Here is a 27,709-nt window from a genome sequence, read left to right on the forward strand (position 1 = left end):
TCTACATTGCAAACTTGGTCTTATTTTGAAAAATGAATTCGTAGAAGCTAACTTCAAGGGCTGGTTTCACTTTGCTGAAGTACTGCCGGGATATATTAGAAACTTTATTTCCCAATGGTCACGCGGTTGGTTTGAATGTAATTAAAGAGGTATATTTTGACATTTTAAGGGTTTTTTAAATATAAATTTGCCGTCCAAAGCACAAACATATTTGATTTAATGACAAGAAGACAAGGACTAGAGAGGACTGAAGCATTTCTTTCCAAAGCGAATAGGGCCGAAATCTGAAACACGCAAGGTCAATTCTTGTGTTTATGTTGGGCTGATGACGTCATCCTGTGTCAAGTCTACAGAAGGCATGCATGCATCCATCTGGTCCCTTGTGACACAAAGTGTTTCGATGAGCTAAAACAAAATAGTCTTGTTATCAAATCTTCTCCGTCATACCTGTTGTGGTAAAGAATTCGAAACCTTGGTGACCGTATTCCCACGCAAACAAACTTTCTGTATTTTCGTTTTTCTGTGCTGCTCTGAACAATGATGGAATCTCTGATCTTGTCTTCAGAACGAGAAAAAAGAAATTCCGCTTTTAGAGCGAACTGTTGTCCTCTGCTGATGTTGATATTATGGGACAATTATGGTAACGTTTATCAGTAAAAAAAAAAGATAAACGATGTAAACTAAAATGATGGTTGTAAACCGACAGAAGAAATACCTGCTTCACTGTCTTACGATCCTCATCTCAAATATACGCTTTGCAACCTCGTATTGGAAACGGAACATCAACTGTGTAAAAGATCAAGATTATGCATCTCTTTTGTAGCACGTAAACACCGCCAGTGCCTTTCATCATTAGCAATAATGCATGCTTGTAGCAATCATGTGACCAATTTGCGACCAATAAAAATTCACTATATATAACCGTTTTAACACTGTTGTTTACAGTGGGTTTTCCTAAAGAGAACAACAGTGAAATTATAGGAAATTATGAGAAAAATTAGCCCACACAGGTACATTTTCAGTCGACCATTCAAACTGTTTGTCACCAAGCCTATTTATGTGTCCATTCTACCATTTGCCATGGGTGCATTATGACCGTTTGAGGCAATAAAAGTGCTCAAAATATAAAGAAGTGTGTCTGGCAACTGAACCTGAGGTAGTTTTCACTCCGTGAATACTACACAAACGAAGGAAAAATTCAAGGATCTCGATTTCAAAAACTGCCGAGTCGACTCAACGTCGCAAACACCGCTGAGTATGGCTATACGTCACGCGTTGGTCTTAAGAGTTAAGCCGCCTTCCATAAGCTCGTCAACACCTGCGCCAAGCGTTGCATATGCTTCAGAATCGCTCTCGCGGCGATGTTGACGGCAGAACGCAACGCATACGTGGTGTTATGTTAATGGTTGATTTTTGTGTCCATGAAAGTGAAACACATGAACGCTTTGTTTTACGTAACTCCCCAAAACGTACATATGGAACGACGCCTTCATGATTACCGCATTTGGGTACGTCGCTTGCGCATGCGCCGGCTTCGCCGAATGAAAAACAACTACTACAGGGAAAACGTGAGTCAAGTCAAGTAATTGTAACGAAGTGACTTGAGTTGAGTCGTTAGGCCAAAAGTCAAGTTGAGTTCGCTCGAGCCAATTCGAGTGACCATTTCTGAACACAATGCGATAAATTAAAAACGAAAGAGAAAATCATATCTGGTATTTTAAAATTTACCTCTGGGTTCCTATGTTAATCAAAGGTAAGAAGTGGAACATGTGGTCAACCCACATCTTACCTTTGATAACACGTGACATGAACATTGTAAGCTAATAGTGTAAACCATTGCTAGTATTTTTGCAAAGAACTTTGCTTTTATTTTTTGCACTTAGTCTTTTTATGATAATGTCGTGGGACGCCACAAGGAGGCCCGGTCCCATTGTGAAACGGAACGAGCACCGGCACTGTACATGTACAAAGACCGAGACAAACTCAGGAGGATATTTGTAGCCTTGGTTTATTGGTGACCAGCAACTGTCACAGGCATCCTTACGAGCTAGATCCTGGAGTGATAAAATCCCCCATTGTCTGAGATAACAAAATAACGAAAGCTCCCAATGAGCCAACTGTATCTGCATGCAAACTCTATATTCACTATAGCACACATGGGTATCGTTGCTTACATATGACACATCAAAGTGGACGGCAATGTCCATACACGTCATAACACATCAATATCACAAACAAAATCAAGAAATACTCAATGGGAGATTCCATGTAGACTGTACTACAAATTTGTTATGGGACTATGCCTACACAGACGCAGAAATGGGTGCTACTAACATCAAAATATACCCATGCTCTCCGCGTCCCTCTAAAACTGGAACTCCACGGCCAGTCCAGTGAAAGTCTTGGACCGTTTCTTACACTGTTTTGTTTGTATTCATATGCAAAGAGTTACTTAACGAGTAAATTATAGTACAAGTAATGTGAGCTTCAATTAACACGTCACCAAAATACCACATAATACAAAGGGTTATTATTGTACATTACAATAAGTTTAATGCATTCAGTCATTGCCTAAAATAACCTTTGAACTTATTTTCCTGGTGGACGTCTACCAAGTACAACCAGTGCAATCAGCACAAAGGTCATCAAGCAACAATTACTAGCCGCACAAACATGCAAATATTCCAGACACAGGGTAGATCATAATATGCATATTCATGAAGTTGAATTAAAACAGTGTGAGGTCACTCTTGCTAAGGCAAGATCCCCTACAATAACTTATACTGCAGTCGGGTCTTCTAATGAGGGACTTAAAATCCAGGTTAGCTCCTAAATTATTTTGTTTATTTATATTCCAAGCAGCATTACACTCTGACTTTACAAGTATTTTTACATTATTTTGTATGCCAGATCCCAAAGACAGTACATTCCCACCAATAGAGATGAAGAGTTTTTACTTTGTGTGCGCTTAGTCATTTTATGATGTTTTATGTGCAGACTGTCACTGTTAGAGGTTTTGGGTTTAAGAACATGGACTGTCTACTCAAGAAAATGATATGTAATCGGTCACATTCTTTCAGCGGTCCTAGCTGTTGAACAGCTGCGTTTTATTTAACAGAACTCGAGGTAATTCTCTCAAACCACAGTGCATGACTTCACTACAAGTGTGTGTACACAGCATTTGCACCATGCAGTGTGTTTGTAGTAAATGCTGTATTATCTACACGTAAATATGTTATTCTCTTAATATTACATAGGTCCGTCGACCCATCCAACTGTTCCGTCGACCCATCAAATTAGTCTGTCGACTCAGTGACTGTTGTTCATCAGTCCATCAGTCTGTCAGCCCTATTTTTTTTAGGAGAGCTACTATAAAGATTTTGTCAGTTGTAGAGCAAACAATTGGACAGTGTAGGTATTCCATTTATTACGGTCGTGTATTAAAGTAAGAACCTTGCGTTTGCGGCGCAAAACCCTATCCGGCAGCCGGTCGGATAATACGACAGAAACAATTGAGCCACTTCGAGAACAAAAAAATACGTACAATAGCTCTACGTATATTTGGTTATAAAGAGAAGTCAAGACTTGTTGATTCATAATGACGGCCCCAATCACAAACCTTCGAAGAGTTTACTCTGAAAATAAAACTAATTCGTTTCATCTCAGAAGGCAAGAAAGAAGATTATAAAAACTCAAACTTAAAGAAGATTATAAAAACTTCTCTTTAAAACCTTTCTCTTTAAAAGTGATAAAGAAAACTGCTAACTGGAGTTCTTCAAATAAAATGCGTAAGTTGAAAATTATGAACAACGTGTGTCACGTGGTCACAAGTTATTTTTGAGAAAAATCGATAACAATCAGTACCACGCATGGACCCGAGAACGTATCTGTTTCCACTTTGGCCCACTTGCAGTTGCACATCCATGTTTAAATGGTCCGTACTCGCAGTGACTTGAGTCGAGTCGCCGTCGAGTCGTTTACCCGTCGGGACTAGAGTCAAAACAAGTCGCCAAAATTGTAACTCGAGTTGGACTCGAGGCTAATCATTGACATGAGTCATAACTTCAGTTCCAAGACTGTTTTACAACCGGGTATACTTTGCAACAATAATTTTGGTGCTGTAAATATCCATGCATAAGGCTTATTGTAAATTTCTAAGTGGAAATGTACATTGCCCATTCTAGGTGCAGAGTGTTACGTTTGTATACTCAGTAAATTCCATTCAATTGAAATTTGCCTCCTTTGATTGAAACTAAGGACCAAATTAAATTGAGTGAAGTTTACTGGTGAAATAAACTTTTTCGACTAAAATGCAGAGTGATTTTCAAGGTAAAATGTCTTTGGATTTAGAGATTGTATATACACATAATTCAAGAGTTAAAAATCCAACGAAAAACGGTTTAGACTGATTTCTCCCAACAGGGATCATCATGATTACGGTCGGTTAGGTCAAGATCACGTCATCAAATTGACAGATTTTTATTACCCGATCTATTTTGCCACAGGATGGACAATAAAAAGTTATGGGCCAAACAGTCATGTCCCATTTGTTGACAATATGAGTGTGCTGGTTTGAATGGTGATGTGAGAGTGACTGTGAAATTGAACTTATTCTAAACCAGGACTTTTGTCGCATAAAAGATTCTTGGCATTTCGTTACAATTTTAGTACGTTTTTTCTGTGTTCAGAGCTGGTCCTTCGACATCAGCTCTTTGCAGCTACAGGATAGAGGACATCATGAATCTCTTCGATAACGGCTATTTTAGCAAACAGCCTGGGGGTGATGTCAACCGGCAATGGCAGGAAATCACTGAAGCAAGTGGAGATGATTTTCCACTACCAAGACCTGGATTGGTAAATTTGACACGATGTCGTGCTTTCAATAAGAAAGTGTTTGGGTGCATGTAGAGGCCTACGTGATAATGTACAGCAGGGTACACCCCCCCAAAGTTGTGTTTTGGACAAATTAATAGGCGGAGAGAGATTTGGCCGCCCCCACCGTGATCTCAGCTGTCCCATTATCTGTCTTTGTGAAATTTGAGATATAGGATTGCGGATACGCCAGAGAATAAATCTCTTTTGGAAGAGGTGTGGTTTTTAGAAGAACCAGGGAGAGTTAACTCAACGTTTCGGCGAGGATGCTGTGGCTGTCCTCAGGAGAGTGAACTCTCACCGTTTCTTCAAAGAACCACACCTCTTCCAAAAGAGATTTATTCCATGGTGTACCTACAAGTCTATATCTCATGTACCTTCCACCATGCAAAGCTTCAAATCTTATTTATGAAACTTACTATACGCATCTGACCACATCGGTTAAGCTTCAAAATGTTTTGTTGTTCAGGTTTGTTGCTCAGCTTTACATGTGCGTGCCCGTGTGCATTGAGCATGGCAATGACAAGTTACATTTTGGGCAGTTCAGTATAGGAAAATATACACTGCAAAAACTCTGGTGTTAAAGAATAACACCAATGGTGTTGAGTTTTATTATTTACTGGTGTTATTTTGGGCAAGACGTTTAGTGTTAAACACACCAGGGAAAGAATTAAAGAACTTTAAATCAGTTGTGGTGTTAACTTTGAACACCAAAGGGGGAATGCACTTATTCAAAATTGGTGTTTATTTTGGGCAAGGCCTGTGGTGTTAAATAACACCACTTTTTGGTGTTCGACTTTAACAACAAATGCCGGAGTAAAATAAAAAATGATGTTTATTTTGGGCAAGGAAGGTGGTGTTAAATAACACTGCTATATGGCATTTCGAAAAGTCACACTTGTACTGGTGTTAATTTTAATACCCCGACTGATGTCATCTCTTCAGTAGTGGTCATCGCGGATTTTTGGGGGGCTTTGGTGGTCCCACAATACCTTAAATAATATTGTAGCTCAATGCAAGTGAACAAGTCTGCGAGATAAATACTGGGTAGAATCACGTTGATAAACTTGAAAATGGGATATGTTGTATTAAAAGTAGGCTCATTTTTTTGTCAAGGTAATGCTCATTTACAAGCAAAGTTATCAAGAAAGATACCACTCAATCAACCACTCAGTTTCTGATTCTGCTCTGCGTGCACTGAAATAGGATAAAAAATTTTAAAAAATAGGCAATACCCTCAATGAAAATACATCATAAAACCACTCTCCTTTGGACCCACTTAACAGAACATATGCCTTCAATTGATGTACTGGGTATATTCACCTGTTGATCAATTTGAAATTGACAATGGCAGGTTGTTAATTATATCACTTTCTGTGCTGCAAAAAGTGATTCCTTCAGTACACTGTTTAGAACTACATGTACTTCTATATTTGTGGACGGATTCAAGTGGTTTAGTACCTGGCAGCTGAATGACAGTAGGCACGGTATCAAATGTTATAGTGCCACTTAAACCTACGGTGCATTTTGCCTAGAACTAGCATAGATAAGAACCATCTTGTTAAAAATTCAAGTGAAGTATGGAAAATGCTGTATTAACCTTGCACAGAGCAGTTTCAATCAGCAAAATTTTCTGTTTTACTTCTGTTCTAAATACACAGATAAGGGATTAAACAAATCTTAATTATAAAATAACTTTGGCAATGCTCTCACTTCAAACATGTTATACAACCGCTTTCCAATGGATCTACTTGAAAGAACATGTCTTGGAGAGAGATACAGAGTAGAATCACCTGTTGCTTTCTTTGGGTGAGGAGGGCTGCTTGTTGTGTCTGCTTCACTGAAGCATGTTGCCAGGGTAACGTCACTAGCAATTCCTGATCAAAACCTATGGAGCTTGGCATTGCAAGTGAATGAACAAGTCAGAGAGGTTTGTAATCTTCAGACTGTTTAAATATCTACTAAAAAGAATAGACCAATACAGACCAGTTACATGTATTGCATGTACACTTACCACAGTGTTAGGGGCCTGGCCCTATGCAGCGTAGGCCTAGGCCATTGTTAAAAAAGCAAAAATTGTAAATCCATCGTATTTTTCTGAAAATAGTCCCATACAAGGATATAACTTGGCAAACTATGCAAGAAATGTGCGAACGTCTTTACGTCCTATGTTCACACTTTTAAAAAAGATTGGCATGCAAATTTACATGTAGGGTGTTTTCGGCTAAAAGTGAATGGCATCATTGAAACAAAGAAACTAGGTTTACGTACATGTGCATACGTGTAGTTGGCCCTCATAAGGGAACACTGGGTACATGGCATGCCTATATTAATCCTACTGATTCTGTAGATAATTTCTCTTTAGTGTTAGCTCGGACGGAGTAATTTTACAGGAATTTTTTCCCTGGGCTGTGCGCCTGTTATGTATAAGCAATACTCATGCACGCATCAACAAGTAGGCCTGTTTTGTGCAGGACTATCAGACATGTCTTTCGACGGAGTGATCTTGTTGGAGGACGGTTCAAGTCTGAAGCACATCAGTCATTTAAAACACTTACCAAGTTCCACAACTTCTGCCAAGTCACCCTTGAACTTCTTGACATCGCCACACATTTGTCAGATAGTAAGGTTGAATCACAATCAAGGAAAAGTATCAGGCACGCAAGCATGTAACGTTCGAGAAAATCCTACGGCAGCTAGCGTCCCATAATTTTATATTGACCAATCAGGAGGCTTCTTTCAAAGATGCATGCGCTGTGAGACAAGTTTAACACTAATGTCATGTAACACCAGTTCTTTGTTTTATTTCAATGCCTGAAGAATTATTTAACCCTCTGCTACACCAAATTCCATTCCAAAAGAAAAAAAAATTGGTGTTAAATAAAATTTACCACCACAGTTTGTGTAGTGTAGTAAGACCTCCCTGTAGTTTATTTTGCAATCACGAACCATCAGTCTTAGAGGGTGCTAGCTACCTTTAGATGAACAAGCTATTACAAGAAGGACTTGGATATCTGTTTGATCTGGGGCGGCAACAGATTTTAGTAATAATGGCAGGATATGTATTCATGTCACATGAGTGATGTGAATACATATCCTATCCTAGCATAATTCGACGCAAATGATTTTGAACATGCTTTACATTCACGAACGACGTTTTCAAACTTAAACGTCGGCCAACTGCACATGGTTTTCTCGGACACTCAGAGCTAAAGTATAATGAAACACTCCTCTATAGCCCCGTGGCAGCGGCCAAGAATTTGCAATGAGCATAGATGACAGAGAAGGTTAAGCCACTTTCTATTTTTGCCGTGTCGCACATGACAAAAGAACTTCAAGAAGTCAAGAAAAGGTACAAAACCTTCGAAAAGTCGGAAAAGGAGTCTGCAGTTCGACATTTTAGCTAAAGAAAGGAATGCAAAGTTCTTAAAACAAAAGATCGTACTGCGCAGCGCGGCGCTATACAGTCTTAGCTGAAAATCAAGACGGTCGCATTGCCTTTTTTGTTTCGTCTGTTTGTTTGTCAGGTTTGTTGGTGTGTTGTGTTGTGTCATGTTGTGTTGAGTTCTGCTCTGTAATATTCTTTTGTGTTGTGTTCTGTTGCTTTCTGTTGTGCTCTGTTTTGTTCTGTTTATTGGTTTTAATAATCGCTCTGCTATTAGCCTGGTAGCCAAAAATATGACCAACACAAAGCGGGGGGGGTTCTCTCCGTCTCATACCTTGCTGCATATGGCCAAAAATCTACGTTTCCGACCATTTCGTTTCAAAGTAATTCCATTGATTCCACAATGAATTTGAAACTCTGGTTTCCCTTTATTAATAAAAAGTAATTGAGCTTTTCTCATTGCCAATTAACAATCTGAAGATATTTTATATAAAATGGAAATACAATACATTTCCCCTGTCCGGTCCTGTCGTTTCCTGTTTGCCTTTCACGTGCCTCTTGGAATGTTACGCATGCTGTAAGATAATGCAAGATAACTTTTAGAGTAATGTTCTCCTTTGTCTATTTGCAGTGTAAGGAAAACCGCACAACGGACTATCCTCCGCTGCTGTTTAGGCTGGTGCCCAACTATAATCCTGATGACCATACGTCAGGAAGTGACGCTAATAGAACACCACCTGACCTACCGTATTCTGATCCACCCATACTCTTTGTGGACGGTGTTCGTTTTACAAGTCTGGTTGTTGATCACGACAATGACTGTACTTACTTCTTTGGTGCAAGTATGACAACTTTATGGCGTCATTTTGACTTTTTTTAATCTAATTTCATGTCAGACTGAGGTGATTTCCTGTAGAGAGCAATGTTACAACCAAAAATGCATCTCAAGTAATCAGACATAAACAGAACAACATTCGTTATAAGTAAACATATACATGCATGCATGCTTATGAAAGAAGTGTGCTAATCTGTGTGGTTTAGCTACGAGACAAACCTTGCGCCTAAACATGCACGGTCTCAAAATTATTTTTGAAAAAGATTATCAGTCATAGTAGGGAGTAATAAGGTTTAATTTTACGATTCTGCCACATTGATTTAATAAAGAAAATATACTTTCTTCTGTACGGTTGAGGTGAAGTCCTACAGTTTCTTTTGAGTTAATGTTGGGGGGTTCCAAAAACAGGGCTGTCGAGCAGGACCACTGCTCCGCAGGCAACATGTTTAACGCTGACGTGATTATTCATTGGAGAATGTCCGAGTTGATAGTGGGATAAATATACGAAAGTCTGAGAAGTGAACTTTGTATCATGCAGACAAAACACGTTTACACTACTCCTATAGGTCGTTTTCAAAGATTACAGTTTAATGCAATGCAATTTAATCCAATCCCACCCAATTTAATTTGGCTCTTTTTGACAGCCACTGGAACTGTGGTCAGAGCTCAGAAAGATAACTGCAGCAACCCAGACGAAAAATTCAGTTTTGTCGAAGTTCGTGACAAGGTAAGCAAATATGGACCTTGTAGTGACCGACCTGCTGTGTGCAAAATGATTGACATTCATCAATTTAAATTTTAAAAACTTACATATGCTACACCCCCACGGTTATGGTTACTTGGGAAGAGGAATGGTAACCTTGGATTTTAGGACACTGCAACAAAGCAGCAGATATAAAAGACGCAGTCCTAATTCCACCTCTTCCTTTTTCCTTTGCTTAATTTGAATTTGAAGCTCAAGTTCTTTTAACCTAATGGCAGCGTTCTCTGAGTAATGACTAGGCTCTACAGTTCGAGTTTCTAATATCCCTTCATCGACAAAGAACTCTACAAGAACAGCCTTCAAGTCTGCTTTTTTCATACTAGCAAGCACGGAAACATTGTAATGTTTAGCTACGTCAAACAATTCAGTGCGCTTCAATGTGTTCAATTTAGTCTCCAAAGGAGAGGCTTCAAAGCTGGCTACGAACTTGCTAATATCAAATTTACTTGCCATGATTTCGTTTCCAAGTTAGGACTACGCAATCACTTAATAACATGAAACACAAATCCCAACTCTAAACACACTCAATTGTTGCTACAGTGTCTGATGGCTTCAGTTCCCAGACCAGCCCCCAATTCTGTTACGTGCGGAGAACGCACGGCAGAAGAAAAATCAAAGACGGGAACCAGGACACTAAAACATACGAGCAAAGAACAATAAAGGAACTAATTTGGAATAACATTTAATTATAAACTTAAATCAGCAAAGCAGTAAATTAAAACAAAGTAAATCTAGTGGTTTGCTGCAACTTAAACCTCTCATGCAAGAACACCGTGAATTTGAACAGTCAAAAGCATAAAAGGAAATTATTTACATTAGCACAGCCAAGCAAAATGAAAATTAGAAAGCCGGCAAAAAACATATTAATAAGTAAAGAGGCAAATTATATTCGGCCGAGTATAATTACCTTAAGGAGCCAACTCAAGAGAGGAAGAAAATTAGGCCCCACCCAGTCAATGCCATGGCTAAAAGAGCGCGGTCGTCGGGCCTCCACACTCAACTCCGCGCCAGAACAGCCCAGTTCAGACAGGTAGGTCAGTGTCGATCCCCGAGATTCGGCTTCCACATGGAGCCACGACACTGCAGGGTCCACGGTTCCCCAGCGGAGTCAGCCTTGGCCACGATCCAGCGGTAAAGAGGAGATGACGACAAGGAGGTGCTGACCCAACGCCGGCTATTTCGGAACGCACATGCTAAAAGCTTTTGAGAGCGAAATCAATGACTACGGTTTTTTGGAACATGCGTAAATTCCACACGTACCTTTTCAGGGAGACACAAAAGGATTTGGATCAACTGGGATCGTAACAGGGTGAAAAGGAACTCAAGTTTTTGCTTATTTGGCACTTTCGGTAATGTGGCAATTGAGAAACCTAGGAAGACGAGAGACGTGCTGTTGCCAAAAACGAGAAGTTGATTTCTTGCTGTATCTTTTCAAAGGGAACAAGTGGTCCCATCACTGGTCTCGAGTTTCTGAGCAAGGATTCCATAAAGTACCTTGTGATCACGACTGAAGACCGTGTCATAACGATGCCCTTAAACCCAGACTGCTCGGGTGAAACCGACGAGGACCGTCAGGTTGCACAATATCCATGCTGTGAATTTAGTGACTCTGCGTGTACGTGGTAAGAAAGATCGTGAAATTTTTTTCTGTGTTTAATGGAGTATTTTTCGACCAAGACCAAACGTTTGGGATTAGAATATTACACTTTGGTTTAAACCGCTTACGTGAGCAGTGCATCAAGATGCAAATAGCCACACTCCTTTTATTCAGCTATGAGGGGAATAAACGCTCGTATCACTATGACCCGAGCTAATTTCAAACAATTATGCTGTTGATACAGTGTGAAAAGGATGTCCGATCAGATGTTCGACGCTGTCATTTGTATTAACAGTTTCATTTGGCTTTCTGATACTTCATCAAATCAATTGTACCTGAAATTCACCTTCATTTCAAATCACTTCTATGACACATTGACGTATCTTCGCCCGAGAAGAGAAAATTCTGGTGCATGGCGATAAGTTCTCGAATTTCAGCCCCAGGAGCCCTAGTTCATACTTTAATTTTGGATCAGCCTTATTGGTTAGTTACTCAAAGACACAAATTCCTCTCCCCAAAATGATTTTTATTCGATAAAGTTCTTGCATTTGTACGAAACAATTTACCGAGTCTGTCCTTTTGTCACAGCTGACACCCAAGAATATTAGCGCAGCATGACTTTTACGGGTTTGCGTTTTTCCCCGACAACTTCGTGTAAACACTGAGAATGATCCTAATGGAAAGACTATTTCATTTAAGTAACCAATTAAATATTCAAATACAAAACACACAAAGTTTATTATTTATCAGTATTCACAAATATATTCAAGGGATCGAAGGTTAAATACATATGTTTATTAAGGCGAATACCACAAGACCAACCGATATGCGTCACTTTAATTCTGGCTGAATCTAAAAATAAGTAGTTTTAATATTCAGTAAGCTAAGGAAGTATAAAAAATTAAGTGGTTGTCAGTTTCTGGGATGCAATAGTCCAAAAAAATTTTACTATCAACTAGTTAATTTCCCTTCACTCTTACGCAATTTAGACAGTTAATACTCTACTAAGGCCGGAAAACTATTTACAAATATGTATACTGTCGGGTGGCTCAGAAGAAGGTCATAGGCCCATAAGGGTGTAAAATGAGCCTTGGTTTCTCTTTTACAAGCTTGCCCAAACCAGAATTTTGTAGCAGCACTGTTTAAGGCGATCAGTCGCAAAAAGCACTCTTGGAAAAATAGCTCGCTGTGGGTCACAAGATAAGGGCATTATAAGAACCCAGTAACGCAAACACTAAAGAAAAGACGAGACCATAGCAAAAGGAATATTCATAAAAAGTCATGCAATATTTATTTATTCACACTATAAGACACCACAGGTACCATGAACGCAAACAAATACGTACAAATCACTGACGGTGACAAACACAAATTAAAGCTACTGGTACGCACGCAAAAAGTAAGGTTCCAATGCTGGGACAGAGCAAATACCTTGTCATAGAGGTTTCTTTATAGTAACGGGCCAAGCCACTCATTTCAACTTAATTATTATTTCGAGCATTTGGCTCATGGTATGAATAAAAACCCCCGTAAACCCAGAACCTTGAGGTGTGGTACACATTGTTAGCATGCATACTTACTTAGCAGTATACGCTCATATATTCAACTACTATATTTAACCAGTGTAAAATTTATTCCGTCAACTTGTCCTTGTTTAATTAAACGTGGTTTTAGGTGTGCTTTTTTTTTTAGCCGGCAAACGTTTCTGTGTTTTTTTTTTTTTTTTTAATAATACTCTTTTTTGATGCTTTGTTTTTAATCTGTTGACCACAGCTGTCAAAATGGACATCTAGTGGAATCTCTTTACATTGGTGAGTACAAGTCTCTCTGGCCTGGCATTAGCGGTATTCTCAAAGCACCCGTCAAAACAAGAATGTGTGAGATGCAAAATGGTCATAGTCTACCATTCACACCTTGATAAATACCATATTTGATTATAACATTCATTGAGATTACTAATGGAACAAATATTTTTCAATTTAATGTAGTCATATAAGTTTCCGCATTTCGTTACAGATTGTTCAGTGACCTATGCCACAACCGTCATCAACATATGCGTTGAATCCGACAGGTTGAATTCGACGATCACGCAGACAGACATCACGGCCTTTAACAATGACATGAATTCGTTTACCTGTGCTGAGCACGTGTTTTGCCTGGATTCTGGGGACGGATCAAATTCAGTAACATGTCTTGTTACTGACCAGCACAGGATCCTTCTGATAAGGAAGCTATTATTCCGTGTGAGAGGTAGGGTTCTCGGGACTTCAAAATAGTACAAATACGACCGAGTATATATTATGAAGTGCTCATGAATTTCAGACTTGTGATCAAGCCGCTTGTAAGTTGGGTATCTCTGGTCCACTTATAAGCCCACGAGCTTCACATTCCTTCAACATGTCTTCATCATACCTTATACCTTGTGCCTTATACCGGCTTTCTGTGGTTCTGCCTATTTGTCATAAAAAATACAAAATAAACAACTTAATTACCCTAGTTAGTGGCACAAGTGTAAAATGCAATTTATTTTGACGTTTTTTTCCAAATTTGGGGCGTTGATAAAACACTGTAGTTGTTTTGCTTAATTACTTTGCTGCAATGTTTTAAGTTTCTATTAATAGTGATTTGCTCAACCATCTTTTCCTGTAGTGTATTTCTGATCTTTGACTTGTTAACAACTATCTCCCTCTTGCCCTCATTTTGATGCCCTTACTACATGGCCATTGGACAAAGTCCTTCACTATAAAAACAAGTGTTATTTAAACGCCTTTTGAAAGCCTTCCTGGTCTTTAAGAACGTGTTGTGGTGTCAATAATCCAAAGCTAATCATGTTTAGGTGTTCATTTTTAAAAAACAAATACGTGTAGATGTGTTAATAAATGACACATATATCGGGTGGCATCACTTCATGAACACCCGAAACACGTTTATTTCCAAAATTGTATTTAATTTGAACCGGTTACATAACCTACATGTTTACAATTAACGCAAAGCCACTATTAAACAGTGAACTATCTTTTGTTCCAACGGTTTTTGTACCGCGTACGCAGACGTGCAGTTCTGATTAAGTCCAAAAAACTCTCCGGGTTCTGGTCAGGGGCTGGGTGCGGCGATGTGGCTTTTTTTTACCCTCACTTTTTTTCCGCAAACGGTGTAGGCCTACCTATAATGCCTATAATTTAATAATAAAACCTATAATTTTTATAAGCATTTTCAGCTTGTGCATGGTCACAGGACATAAGACCACCTCGTTTGTCTGGTCTCAGGTGTAAATGTATACAACAGAAATGACGTCATCTGAAAAAGAGTGCCCCACTAAATGTACGGGGAACTAGAGGGACTCCTTTACTGTATATATTACTCACCTGTACCCCATAAAAAACACATTAAAATTACGCAGTAGCAGGGTTCGAAATCAATGGAGCAAGTTTGGCAGCCTTTCGACATCTTTTTTTACCAAATAAAACTGTCTTATTTTGCCGATGCGTAGGTCTACGGCGATGTTCGCGCTGACCAGAAAGCGGAGACTTTTTCTGGCCTAAGTGACACTTCATTTAAAAGAATATCATCTTTGCCTAGAAAGTAATTAATATCCCAAAACTTGCATAGATTTTACATTAATCCATCTATCTTGTTTTGTACGCAGCCAAACCAGTTTTAACTGTCCCAAGCGTTCCCAACCTTAGTGCCAAATTTAAATCTGGTCGATTTGCTGTTGGCGTGTCCTGGGCCGAGATAACAGCTACTGACACTGAGGATCTTCCCTTCGTGAATGACATTAACTGCACTGATCGGGGATATGCAACAAGTGTCGGCGTCAGAGGAGGAATGTTCGGACTTGGACCTCATGAAGTGACCTGCTCAACAACAAATTCTGATGGCTGCCAGGCTTCAAAAACGTTTACATTCTATGTAAAAGGTAACTGTTGCGGTCTGATTTTTTTTTTATTGGAGAGGGGACTTTCCGAAACGGATATCCATCCAAAGGTGTATAAAGGCACGGGGAAATTTCCCCCAGGTTTTTTTTAACTAGAAATATTTCACAGGTGAGAATAGTAAGAATGTAATCGGTATATTTATGTATTATACATGGAAGCATGCATGGTGACCGAAGCCGAATACGCCGCTGTATCTCTAACAGAATTTCCAAGTACTCCTGTAGCTAAATTACACACTAAACACCATGACATCTTTGAAACTTCCCATTTGTAAGTTTGTTCAACCTGCAGTTGTCACTGAGGGCATTTAAACCAAATGTTGGAACTTGACGTTCCAAGACCAATGACATTTTCCCCGTCTTGTATTTGCAGCTTCCCCTGTATTTATACGTGCAAATGAGTCGGCTCAAATTGCCTCTCCAAACTACTTGCGAAGTGCCTCCTCACACAAGCAGAGCAATGTGAACCTCACTTGGATCATCAGAACAGAAAACGGACGAAGAATTCGCATCATTTTTCACAATCTCGACAACCATAATGGATCAGTCTTCCGTGCCGGTGATGGTAATGACAGCGCCGATAGTGCCACCATGTTCTTCGAGTGGAAAGGCACGGGGGAAGTACCCCATCTAATCTCATTGGGAGACACTGTATGGTTAACGTTTGATGGAGCGTACAATAACGCCGCAGGATTTTTCCTTTCAGCTTTTAGCCTACCATCATCTGGTAAGAGTCCCATTTCCCCAGAAGTACAGGTGAACTTTAAAGTGCTACAAATAAAATATTTGTATTGACTTTCTCGACCGTTTCAACCCATTTCAAAAAGGATTATTTTCAAGAGTTAAGCTTCAAATCCGGATTTGTTCTTGTCACGGATGCATGCTTTACCAAAAACAACCCAATGTAAACACGACATATAATTCATTGCCTAAACCCCGCGAACTTCATATTGCACAGCTTCCAGTTGGAAAGAGATCGCTGGATGATACCAACTAAAAAGACAGCACTTTTGTTGTAGCTATTAAGGAATTTTGTATGTTTTTAAAATCCGGTCTGACAGGCTTAAACTTGTTCCATTGGCTAAATATGTTATTAAAGACAAAGGACAAGTCAAAAGGCGTCCTAAACCTCAAACTAACCCAAGCCAAATAATAGTACCAAACCGACCTGACTCGAATCTAAACCAAACACAGAAATTATGTTTGTGGACCAATACGTACCGTTTTGCAGCTTTTAAAGTCATTTCAAGACTTGTGATGACCTTTGTGTTACTAAATTGATATACTGTATAAAAAATCTTCTAACACAAAGTTGAAACTAAATAGTTATTATGTTCAGTAGATACAGATCTGAAAGTTTCACCTTTAACATGATAGGGGTGGCAACATTACTGCATTTTTCAAGTAAGCCCATATGTATATAACACATTCCTGTCAGTGCATCTGCAAATTCAGATAAGATTCTTAGTATCTGTGAAGTTCAAAAATAGATAGGAGCAGTGCCACAAAGAAAGTATAGAAGAAGATGTGTACGTCAATTTATATAGGAATAAATATTCAAGAAGTCGTACAATTTGAAATTCAAATTTGTTCACCTAACTAATCAGGATTTTAGTTATGATCCACCAAGCGAATTTCATGTCGATTAGACATATATGTATATGTATCAGTAATATTCAGTCTCTCGTTTTGTACACTGTTCCCTTCAAAAGCCATTTAATTCTAAAATATGTTTCTGGATTTCAGGTGCAAATGGAGATAAATGTACGGCTTCTGGGGTCCCTCCAAGCTGTGGAATGTGTGTCGGCCCTATAAACAATGACATGACTCGTGGTCCACCGTGTTCCTGTCAGGCAGGGAAAATGGGAGCTTTGTGTGATATTGGTACGTATATAAGTTTAAAAATGAACGTTTATGGGCGCAGTGGTAAGAATGATTTGTGGGGGTAATGTGTGAAATGTTCCATGCACGAACATTCCATTCGTTGTTTTTAAACTTTCTTCTTAAATCGGATGCCAAGTTGATTTCATTGTGTATAACGTACAGGTATCTCTTCTCAGTCCTGCGTAAAATCGTGAAAAGAAGTTATCTAGTTGTAAAGTCAGTCAACAGATGTTCCTGTCCGTCTTGCCAATTCGTCTAACTGCTTACTTGTTTCTTGTTCAGCAGCGTCAGTATCTCCTACAAGTTCCTATATGCCCACGTCTGTTTTGGAGAACGAATCGAACGGCCCTCACGTAGTCACATTCGCCATTTTACAACAGACTTATGTCTAAAGAGTCACCCACTGACATTACTGTGCAATGTAAAGGCTAGTTCACACTTTGGGCCAATGTGAAAGTGAGGCGAATTTGACGTCACGGAAGATTTGCATGTTCAAAATTTTGACACGACTTCCCCGTCCATGAAGCTCTTACCACGTTGCTATCAGTTCCCACTGAGTTCTTACTGAGATATAAAAGATCTCACCATAATTGGCCATGCTCCTCCGATTTTATGAGGACGTAGTAAGATCGTGTGTAATAGTAGTGGAGATTTAACTGACAAATCATAATCCTTTCTCTGCTTTAACGTTTTGTTCTCATGGAATGAGACTTTGATTCTAGATCCAACGCTTTCTTTGTTTCATTTCAATTGCTGTTCAGAATGTCCGGATTTATCGCTGTCTATACCAGATGGTGTGGAGTTTGATGCCAATAAAGAGCCTGTGTTTGTCACCTGGGACGAAGTGACTGGGAATCAGACTGAGATCGCCACTGGCATTGGTTGTGCATCTCCTGGCTATGGCCCCGGGGATGTGACCGTCACTGGTGGGCTGTTTAAGGAGGGGTCGCACACAGTAACTTGTTCAGCTTTTGATTCGAATGGATGTGAGGTGCTTGAAAGATTCACATTTAGCGTTAACCTGCACGGTAAGACAGAGTTCATGTGTTACAGGATATAAACCGTTTTTAGGCCGTGTCATTTATCCGCGAACCAAAATCGTCAGTACAGATTTAAAACTCATTACGTGTACTTGTTATACTTTAAATAATTGTTACCGCTGTTACCAATTGTTACCATTGTTACTGCTGAACATCATTATTAATTTAACATTCTGCTCCTAGCATGAATCCCAATTCAAAGACGCAAGTCAAGATTTATTCCCGATACTGTAAACCCTTTGGTATTTTTTGGACCAGATCTAGCGAGCACACTAGTGCCAGACATATGTCAGAGTACTGATAAGGACATCAACGGGCTCCTCGGCTGTTCGAGTAAGGTACTGGTCAACTTCTGTTATTACAAATATTAGGTATTGAATACTTGAAAATATGATGTGAATGTCATTTTCAAGGAGCTTATCTTGAAGTTCTGAAAGGTAAAGGTTCTCGTCCACTGAAACCAACCCAGAATTTTTGGAGGAGTTCCAACACAAGGTATTTAAGAATGCATGAAGACCTATTCTGGATTTATTTCAAAGAAATCTGTGGGTGAAATTTAGATGATGTTTAGAGGTGAAAAAGATACCGAACTGAAAATAAAGAAACTGATGTTTGATTGCACAGGTATATCAGTGTGTCTATTGTTTATACACAGATCGTCGTGACACCTGAAAACGCAAATGTGATTGCAGGGACAGTGGCACGTTTGGCCAGAAATTACACTGAGTTGAACTCACAGGGCATTACTTCGATTGCAGACATTTTGCAAGACTTAGCAGCTGTCGCAAAACCTTCTACAGAGGTATTTTTTTCTACTCACACATAGCCGTACATTTGTACGTCAAAGTTGCACAACGTGTTGCGAAATCCAGTGGCCATATAGAGTAATAAAGTAAATACGTCACGAGAACAATTTTGTATGCAGACGAATGATCTTTATTATACTGGAGATCAATGATGCAGACCCTACGGCTCGAAGAGTCATACCCCTCGCCTACCTGTCCACGATCGTTGTGCCACCGCAGTGCTGGCTTCTAATTTTGTTGTCATATTACTTTTTAAAGAATTCAGGTTTTCCTATATCAAGGCTCAAGCTAGAGCTGAAAATATTATTATTACTTTTGTTAGATTGCCTCGGACATTGTGGTGACTGTTAACAGCATCCTTCAGGTTGACCAAGCTACCTTTGACCAAATTGATGACAAGTCGCCGTCTCGGATTGTCCAAGCATTAGAATCGTACACTACGACCTTGCAGCTCGAAGCTAACGACAACTTTACCGAGACACAGACCAAGGTTGCTGTTCTGGCGCTCAAACTACCCGAAGATTCACGCCGCAGTGGTGTTTGGGTTGCAACTAAACTGGATGACGAATCCCTTGAGTTAACAGAAAACGATGTCGTCGTCCTTCCTGAACGCAATGCCTCATTAGATACAGAAACATCTATATTTCTCCCTGCTGAAGCTCTTCGCGTCGGTTCAAATGGTAAATAAAACCACAACATGCTTTGCAAATATGAAACTTTATTGCACAAAAGTTCGTTTTGTTCTGTAATGAGATAAATAGTTCTGCCTATAGCTGAAATAATATAGGTTTAACCAACTTTTTTCCAAATGTCTTTAATTCTGATGTATGGGTATTGTCAACACCCTCCAGGGCAATTAAGTCACAGCACTTGCAATGTCCATTTTCGTCAATCATAGATTTGATTTTTTAACTTTTTTAATTTTTCAAACCACGAGCACAAGTTTTCAGCTTTTTTAAGCACGTTTTTGGCAAAATTGTGTATTTTCTTTCTTAGACTAAACAAAGTTTTAATTGGTGAATCTGAATGAAAAAGAATTTAAAAAGCCGGGAAAACCTGTATTCGAAAAGTAAAGTGATATTTTCTTGGCATTCAAAATCAGCATTTTTAAATGGAGAAAAAGAGAGGATATGTTATAAAGATGGTTCATATACAGATGCTTTACTTCCTGCTTGTCAGTTTACGGGCAACGCGTAACTTTAATGTGTTTTTCTGTGCGGGGACATGATGTACTGTGAAATGTTATCCGCAACACTTCAATTTGTGCATCATTAATTGAATTTTAACGTTTCTAAAATTTAGGGGGAACTGTCAACTTAAGTGCAATTATCTACCAAAACAACAAGCTGTTCCGTTCCCCGACTCTTCGAGTCGCTGAAATCCCTGGTGAATTCCGGCGTTCCGTTGGCAGTCGCATCATTTCTGTGACAGTGGAAGGAGTGGAGATGAAGCATTTACCATCTTCAGTCACGACCGAATTCTACCCAATTGATGTAATTTGGTTTTTACAGTTCCTTTGATGGCCTGAAATGCTTCATTTGACGATCTCATCCTAAAATCCTTTTCAAAAAGTAATGATAATTTTTGTTTGATAACTCTTCTGTTTACAGAGCGACAGTAAAAGTGAGAGAGTGGATGCGTATGAATGCAGGTCAAAGTGCGTCTACTGGGATTTCACCCTCAATAATGGCTTTGGTGACTGGTCCAACAAGGGATGTAGACGGCAGTTTGATCATGAGAAAAAAATCGTTTGTGTATGTGATCATCTGACCAGCTTTGCTGTACTTGTGGTAAGAAAAGGCACTATTTTTCTTAACATATCTAAGTATCTGAAGACCTTCTCTATGTAGTTTTAAATTAACAAAATTATTATCGATTTTAGTTCGATGTATACATTGTCTAAAACAATACTATTGCCTTGCTCAGGATATTTATGGGAGAAGCAGCGTTGCCCTTGACGTCATCAGTAAACTCATATGCACTTTGTCTACACTGGCTATTGTTGGTACCTTGATAACCCATCTCGCCTTCAGGTAAGTTGGCCACTGTCCAACTCTATCAGTTGTCACCCGGAATGGATTACGAGTCTGAGGAAAATTGCTGAAGCGTCTCTAAACCCTATAGTTGTTTCAGTACGTGCACAGTGGCGGTTGATTTAAGCAGAGGCCTTGGCTACTTGAGAGAATGCAAACTGAATGCAAGGCAAGCTTCAATCTTTGGCTACCTGAAAGAATACAAAATAGATGCAAGGCATGCTTTTCCATTTCTAGTTTAATTGTTACCGTGTTTCCGGATGGACAATTTACTTTTACAAAGTGGCTGCCCTTTTTGGTAGGTTATCTTTATTGAGGGGCACGATTGGCGCAGTTCTATTAAAGTGCACTTGGACTTCCGGATAGTCATGACAATTTATGACTTTTTGTCTTTTGTGGCTGTAGGAGGTTCCGTAGCAGACAACCACATCGGATCCTGATCAACCTCTGCTTTGCCCTGCTTGGATTGTACGTCATTTTCTTGACAGGTATTGAAGCTCCTCCTTGTGGGACATGGTGTAGCATTGTAGCTGTCCTCATGCATTACTTCACTCTTGCTGCCATTTTGTGGATGGCCGTGGAGGCTATCAACCTATACCTCCTGCTGGTTAGGTTGATGACCGGCAACGTTACCCACTTCATGAAGAAAGCGTGTACTGCAGCCTGGGGTAAGATTTTAAATTTATAAGAAGCTCTGACAAAAAATAATTTCCCAAGACATCTGTTAATAATATTAATTAAGATATAGTAAAACTTAAAACAATACTTGTAGACGTATCAATGTCAATGTATATATGCTCCTTAACTTCCAGGTTAAAGTTAGCATGGATATTGTCAGATTTGTACAGAGTTCAATTTTTCTAGGCACTTGCTTTTAAAACGGTTTCGTAAAAAAGTTGTGTGGGCCTGCAGTAACAAACTGTGGTTGCCGCCTTCGGTAATAACATCATAAAAAACGTTAAGGAAACACTTCAGAGGCAGTTGTGTTTTTTTGGTCTTATATGGCTAATAATTTTCTGAACATAAGAGACAACTGCACACGATTATTGAGCTCTTAATTTATCTCTTAATAGTTCCATCGTGACTCATTCATTCCTTATTGACTTTCAGGATTTCCATTGGTTATTGTGATCCTTGTTCTTGCTGTAGACCACACACAATATTCGGACAACAAACAGTGAGTTAATAATACCAGAGTTCTACTGAATCAAACTTCGTTTATGTTATTTTGATGTGAAAGTATGTTGTTCTCATCTAATTATTATCATGCACAAATGAGGTTCCCATCCCAATGGCGATTAGGGACATTTTCCCCATATTTTGGAACCAAACCCCTGTTTCCTATGTGGGATCAATTTTTTATTTGTGCCACGATGTACACGTTATTGTCCAAAATCGGCCAAACAAAATCACGGTGCCAATTTGTAGAGAAGGTTTAGATTTATTATGAAATGATTTTGCCAGTAAATAATAAAATACGGGAGGCTGGAACAGTTTCAAAATGATGGATTGTTACAGAAAATGCGTTTTTTAAAATTCATGTGTAAAAATACTTTCTATTCTTTATTTAAGCTGCTTCTTGAAACCTGGTAATGCCTTCTACTTCGGTCTGCTCCTCCCAATTGGACTGATCCTTCTGTTAAACTTCGTCATCTTTGTTGCTGTCATGCGCCAGCTAAAGCGTAACGCCAATAAAATGGCCAGCCAAAACAGGCGCCAGACCACCGTGCAACGCCTGCGGAATGCTGTGGGCATCTCAGTCCTGCTTGGTTTGACCTGGATCTTCGGACTCCTGGCTATTGTCCAAACATCCACCTTCGTTTTCCAGGTGCTCTTCGCTGTCTTCAACTCTGCACAGGGTTTGCTGATCTTCGTCTTGTTCTGTGTCAGGCAGGCGGAGGTTCGCCAAGAGTGGCGACGTGTCATTCAGCCCGTGCTGCGCCGTCTGGGTTTAAGGTGGAATATCTTTGCCGGAAGTCAGTCTGAACCCAATGATATCCCTCTCTCGCGACAGAGTACCAGTGGTACCCTTACTACTAGGGTTTCCCTTGGCCTCTCTTCTTTAGAAGTGGATTCTGAGGAAGGGGAAGAGCTGAAAATAAAGTAAATGACATTATGAACTTACTTTGACTAAAAGAATTGTTCATGAACTACACAGTTACATTTTTACAAAGACAAACATCACAGTAATCAGTGTTTATGCTGCAGGGGATCTTTTCTTTCTACGGTTGGCAGTCGTCATAGAACGTGGTGTAATTAGGATTTGCTGTATTTGATGTATCTATTGTTACATTTACAGGTGGAAAACAAATCCAAAACAAGTACAAAAAATAAAAAGGAAACAAAAGGTGTATTAACACGATTTGTCCAATTTTCAAGAAATAGTATTCTATGTGTTTTAGTGTTTCATTCGTATTAGAAATGAAAAAAGGTTGTGCAACAAATTGTTGAAGCTAAAAAACAAACAAATCAAGTTTGCCAATACTCTTTCATGCTGAGGGCCTAAATGACATGCGCAGTGTTTATCTGTTTTTGGATGTAAAAGATAACGGTTATATCCCAAATAAACTGATAAATTTTGTAGGCCTATATTTTCTTATTCAAGTAGTTCTGTAGGATCTGTTTCATTGATTACAATAATGATAACTAATTTACATGTAGTATTTTCTTTAAATGACATTATTTGTAATTGGCCATATACTTAAAAATGCTTGTTTATTTCAATTAAACTAGTGTCATAAATACGTAAGGGCTGAATGGAAAAGGGCAAGGCGAGGGAAAAGGGGGACACTGATCTGTTCGTTTCGAATTTTGGCAAAACATTTGCGTTGATTTATGACTCAATCTGCCCCATACATATGTCCTAAATATCAACCTGTGTGAATTTTGGCTAACTTTCTGTGTTTCAATAGTTTGATCTTCAGAAAACTGAAGTGAAAACTTTATCAAATATCGACTTGTCCTAATGCAAATTATTATATTTTCAACGCTGAGCGCCTAAGTTTTTTTTTCCCTTGAAGTGGAGCTATACAGCTCCATTTATTACCTCTTGTCAAAAAACACAAGTACCCCCAGTATACACAACAATCTAGTATCGGCTTTTTTATTTGTTGAGCCACTGTTGGTAACGTCCATTGACTCCCACAGGTCGCAAGCACAGACAGCTTAGTATAGGCTGTTGTATGATATAATGAACGAGTTTATGTTTTTATTATGGAGCGGTGAAATCAGTAATCCAACAGGTGTGGTCTGAAATAACGAAATCTACCAAGGTTATTGGAGTGTCAGAAAGATTCACTGGTGATAAAACAAATAGGGTTCAGACACGGTATTCTTGCCATCATAAATTAAAGTCCAGTGACTCACCTGTTCGATAAGAACTTGGGTTTTGCCTTTAATATTCAAACCAAATGAAAGGGCTCTTGTTGGCTGCGTTTTGTAGCTAAATCGATTAATTAGCAAATGATATGATGGCTGAAGTGTAAAAAACTCCTGAAGCATATACTTGCCCATGCGTTAGCGTTTCCATCCATCTAAATGATTTCAAACAATGTTTACGCCCCCCCCCAAAAAATGGCTGAACCAAATGTTATCTTTGTTGCTCGAACCAGAAATACCCAACCACATTTCTTTAATTAACGAGGATTAATCCAGTGTTGGTTTTTGTTCCGTGTTTGATTTTACATATGGTACTTACAGAGTATTGTGCGTATGAGGTATTGTACTTTTTGCTTGGGTATAATGTTTTTCTGAGGATATTAAGCAGTACCTGCTGTAATTCCCCTTTCTACCGGAAAACCCGAACAGAGGGCTTTTGCTCCCTTGTTCATAATACATACCAGGATTTTAAGAAAGTACCATTCTGCTCTTACTTTATCTTCTAATCATCATCTCACGCAGACAAGTGATTACAGAAACTGTTTAAGGAAAGCAACATGGCGGGCAGCGTTTACAGTTTGTGCCCATTTACACAATGAGCGATAAAAAGTCAAAGGTCAGAGACAAAAAATACCGAAATAATTTTTTTAATCAAAAAGGACTCGAAGACAATGCTTTTACTTCAGTCTTCAGTAACTGTTAACACTATGATACAATAAACCAAATAATGGGGGCAATGAAAGCTGCTGTGTTAAGAAACCGGGGCGATTTTTCAAAAAATTACATGACATCAAAAGTATGAGGTCAAAGACTGATCGAGCGCTTCCAAATCCAGGCTTCGAATCTTCTCATGGGGCGCTATTTTTATTGTGGAAAGTCAGCAAATTGGCGTACGAAACGACTTCCATCTTGACCGTTGAAATGTAAAGCTTGGTACTGCAGACCATTTTCCCTTGCGTTGTTTCCGACCTTCTTGGTTTGTCTTCTCTTTGTCAACTGTTCTATAGGCTGTTGGTTTATATCGCGATGTACTTTATGTAGGATGTACTTTACCACTCGCTGTGTAAATGGGCCCTTAGGACAATATTTAGCCAGATTAATGCAGTTGGCAGTACGCTTAAGTGGAAGACTTGTTGGGCATTTGCCGATGTTAATTCTAGTCAGTTTTAATTAAGGTGATTTAGTAGTCTGAGGATCAGAGAACCTGAGTGTTTATTGGTGCAATGGTGATGGGTGTATAAATTCTACAAATAGTAGGTTAGTAGCTTTCATTGAAAAAGAGACTCCCAAAAAGTGTTTGTGATAAAATAAGGTCAATGCCATCAATTAATTTTGTTTGCTTGTTTACAATTCGCTTGAACAATCGAAAGGCCACTCCTCTGTATATCACCACTTAAGGTTGATAAGATAAGCCAACGCTTTATATACTGCATAAAGTGTCGGGTTTGCACAATGCTAGTCTGTGTAAATATTTTACCCAGTGTGAAAATTTAAAGTGCGTCGTTGCCTGTAATTTTTGTGATATCAAATGGTCGATCGGAAAATTAAAAACAAACATTCAATGTAAAAGTTCGCAAGGAAAATGTAACAATACATAAAATGTCTGTTCTCTACTCTTACATAAATATGCTTGATCCGTAATTTGCTAGGTTTGATAGTAAGCCACAGTTTCGTTTTGTTTATATATATGTGTGTGTGTTTTTTTCTTTCACCATGATCGCACTAATATTTTTGGAATCTTGCATCGATGATGGCGGAACCAAAGTTTCATATTTCAAAGACTGTCAGTGGCTGATGTCTTAGAACAAACGGCCGCTTCACTTTGAATACTGATAGTTGTAGCTAGGGTATCACTACGTTGATTGTGTAATAAGCATGCTTGATGTGCACTGCATTGCACTGCACTGCACTGTTGAATGTTGCAGGATGGCGTGTATGTTTACAACCATTGCGCGACTGACAAACCGTTTCGCAATCGCTAAGTGGTTCCTTGAGAAAGCCCAAGAATAAAAGAAACCGTTAGGATGTTCCAATGAGAGTCTAGGACATTACTGCAAGACGCGTGCTTCTTGTGTATGCATTATTCATAAATTTCATGTAAATAGTTGAAGCAGATGAGTCTCCGAAATAAACGCATCAGCTCCAAAGCTTACGCTATGTTTCCATAGGGCAATAAGCGGTGAGATGACAACTATGATGCTTGTCGGTGGGGGGATGGTGCTGACGTTGGAATAACACTAGCAAGTAGCAGTTCATCAAGACCGAATGATCAAAGCAAAACGGCAGTGCTTGAAATATGGAGCCCGCGTACTCATGCTTCAATAGCCTAACAATGCAACGGTGTAGCAAAATCGAAATCATGGAGAAAAACACAAGAAATTCCTGACAAATTGGAAAAGGCCTCGTGGCTGCGCCACTCGCGCATGTGGTCCAGCCGCTTTGCAGTTAAACTGTAACACAGCAGCGAAGGCCTTGACGAAAGGCTAGCTTCTTGTTTCATTGAAAGACTTAACATTTAGTGAGTAATTGGCGGGTTTTCAGTATAAAGAACCGATGCCTATCATAAACATGACTTTGCGTTAAGAAACTTTTGTTCAGGCTCCGCAGTAGAAAACTGTGATCAACCGTATCGAATGCGGAAGATAAGTAACATAACTAATCTCATCTCAAGATGATTATCTAACGCCATTAAAATATCATTGAAAACTATTAAAAGCGCCATCTCTGTTGAATAGACTTTACGAAAGGCAGATTGAAATTTGCGATACATGGAGTTCCCCGGTAGATATTTGTCAATCTGATAAAACTAATCGCTCAATACTCTTACCTAGAAAAGTGATATTTGAAACTGGTCGATCATATTTCTCATCTTCATAATTCTTAGCATGATATATCGTTAAACTTAGTTGCTCTTGGCTTCTTTGCAATGGTCTTCTCCTTTAAAGGAGCAACCTCGTCCATCACAGTAGCCAATTTGGTGTTATAGTCATCTGCCAGCTGGTGAATGTTTGCGTCGTTCGATGACGGCAACAGATGTTCTAAGATGGATGCAGCTAGCTCCTCTGTTGTCGCATCTCGGTTATTAAGACTGACGCATACAAGTGACCCTCTGTGGACAGGATCGAATCAATTGAAATTGGAAGTTGACGATACCATGATCGGTTGGTAACGAAGACTCA

General features: G+C 39.2%; 1 protein-coding gene across 1 annotated transcript in view; it reads left to right on the top strand.

Moving 5' to 3' along the window:
• Positions 1-26,212, top strand: part of LOC110990146 (uncharacterized) — a 52,275-nt gene extending 26,063 nt beyond the window's left edge. Inside the window, exons 11-29 of the mRNA XM_087136924.1 lie at positions 4,689-4,854; positions 8,889-9,099; positions 9,737-9,819; positions 11,293-11,477; positions 13,226-13,263; positions 13,469-13,702; positions 15,099-15,371; positions 15,763-16,116; positions 17,136-17,273; positions 18,035-18,301; positions 18,572-18,651; positions 18,969-19,115; positions 19,442-19,799; positions 20,422-20,612; positions 20,730-20,909; positions 21,046-21,152; positions 21,558-21,820; positions 22,263-22,329; positions 22,725-26,212. Of these exons, the coding sequence (XP_086993050.1) occupies positions 4,689-4,854; positions 8,889-9,099; positions 9,737-9,819; positions 11,293-11,477; positions 13,226-13,263; positions 13,469-13,702; positions 15,099-15,371; positions 15,763-16,116; positions 17,136-17,273; positions 18,035-18,301; positions 18,572-18,651; positions 18,969-19,115; positions 19,442-19,799; positions 20,422-20,612; positions 20,730-20,909; positions 21,046-21,152; positions 21,558-21,820; positions 22,263-22,329; positions 22,725-23,259 (3,877 nt within the window). The 3' untranslated portion in view covers positions 23,260-26,212. The remainder of the gene's footprint in view (positions 1-4,688; positions 4,855-8,888; positions 9,100-9,736; positions 9,820-11,292; positions 11,478-13,225; positions 13,264-13,468; positions 13,703-15,098; positions 15,372-15,762; positions 16,117-17,135; positions 17,274-18,034; positions 18,302-18,571; positions 18,652-18,968; positions 19,116-19,441; positions 19,800-20,421; positions 20,613-20,729; positions 20,910-21,045; positions 21,153-21,557; positions 21,821-22,262; positions 22,330-22,724) is intronic.
• Positions 26,213-27,709: the final 1,497 nt, after the last annotated feature.

Source organism: Acanthaster planci, linkage group LG05, assembly GCF_054643075.1.
Source record: "Acanthaster planci isolate LZ-2023a linkage group LG05, COTS_SCS, whole genome shotgun sequence".
Lineage (NCBI taxonomy): Eukaryota > Metazoa > Echinodermata > Asteroidea > Valvatida > Acanthasteridae > Acanthaster > Acanthaster planci.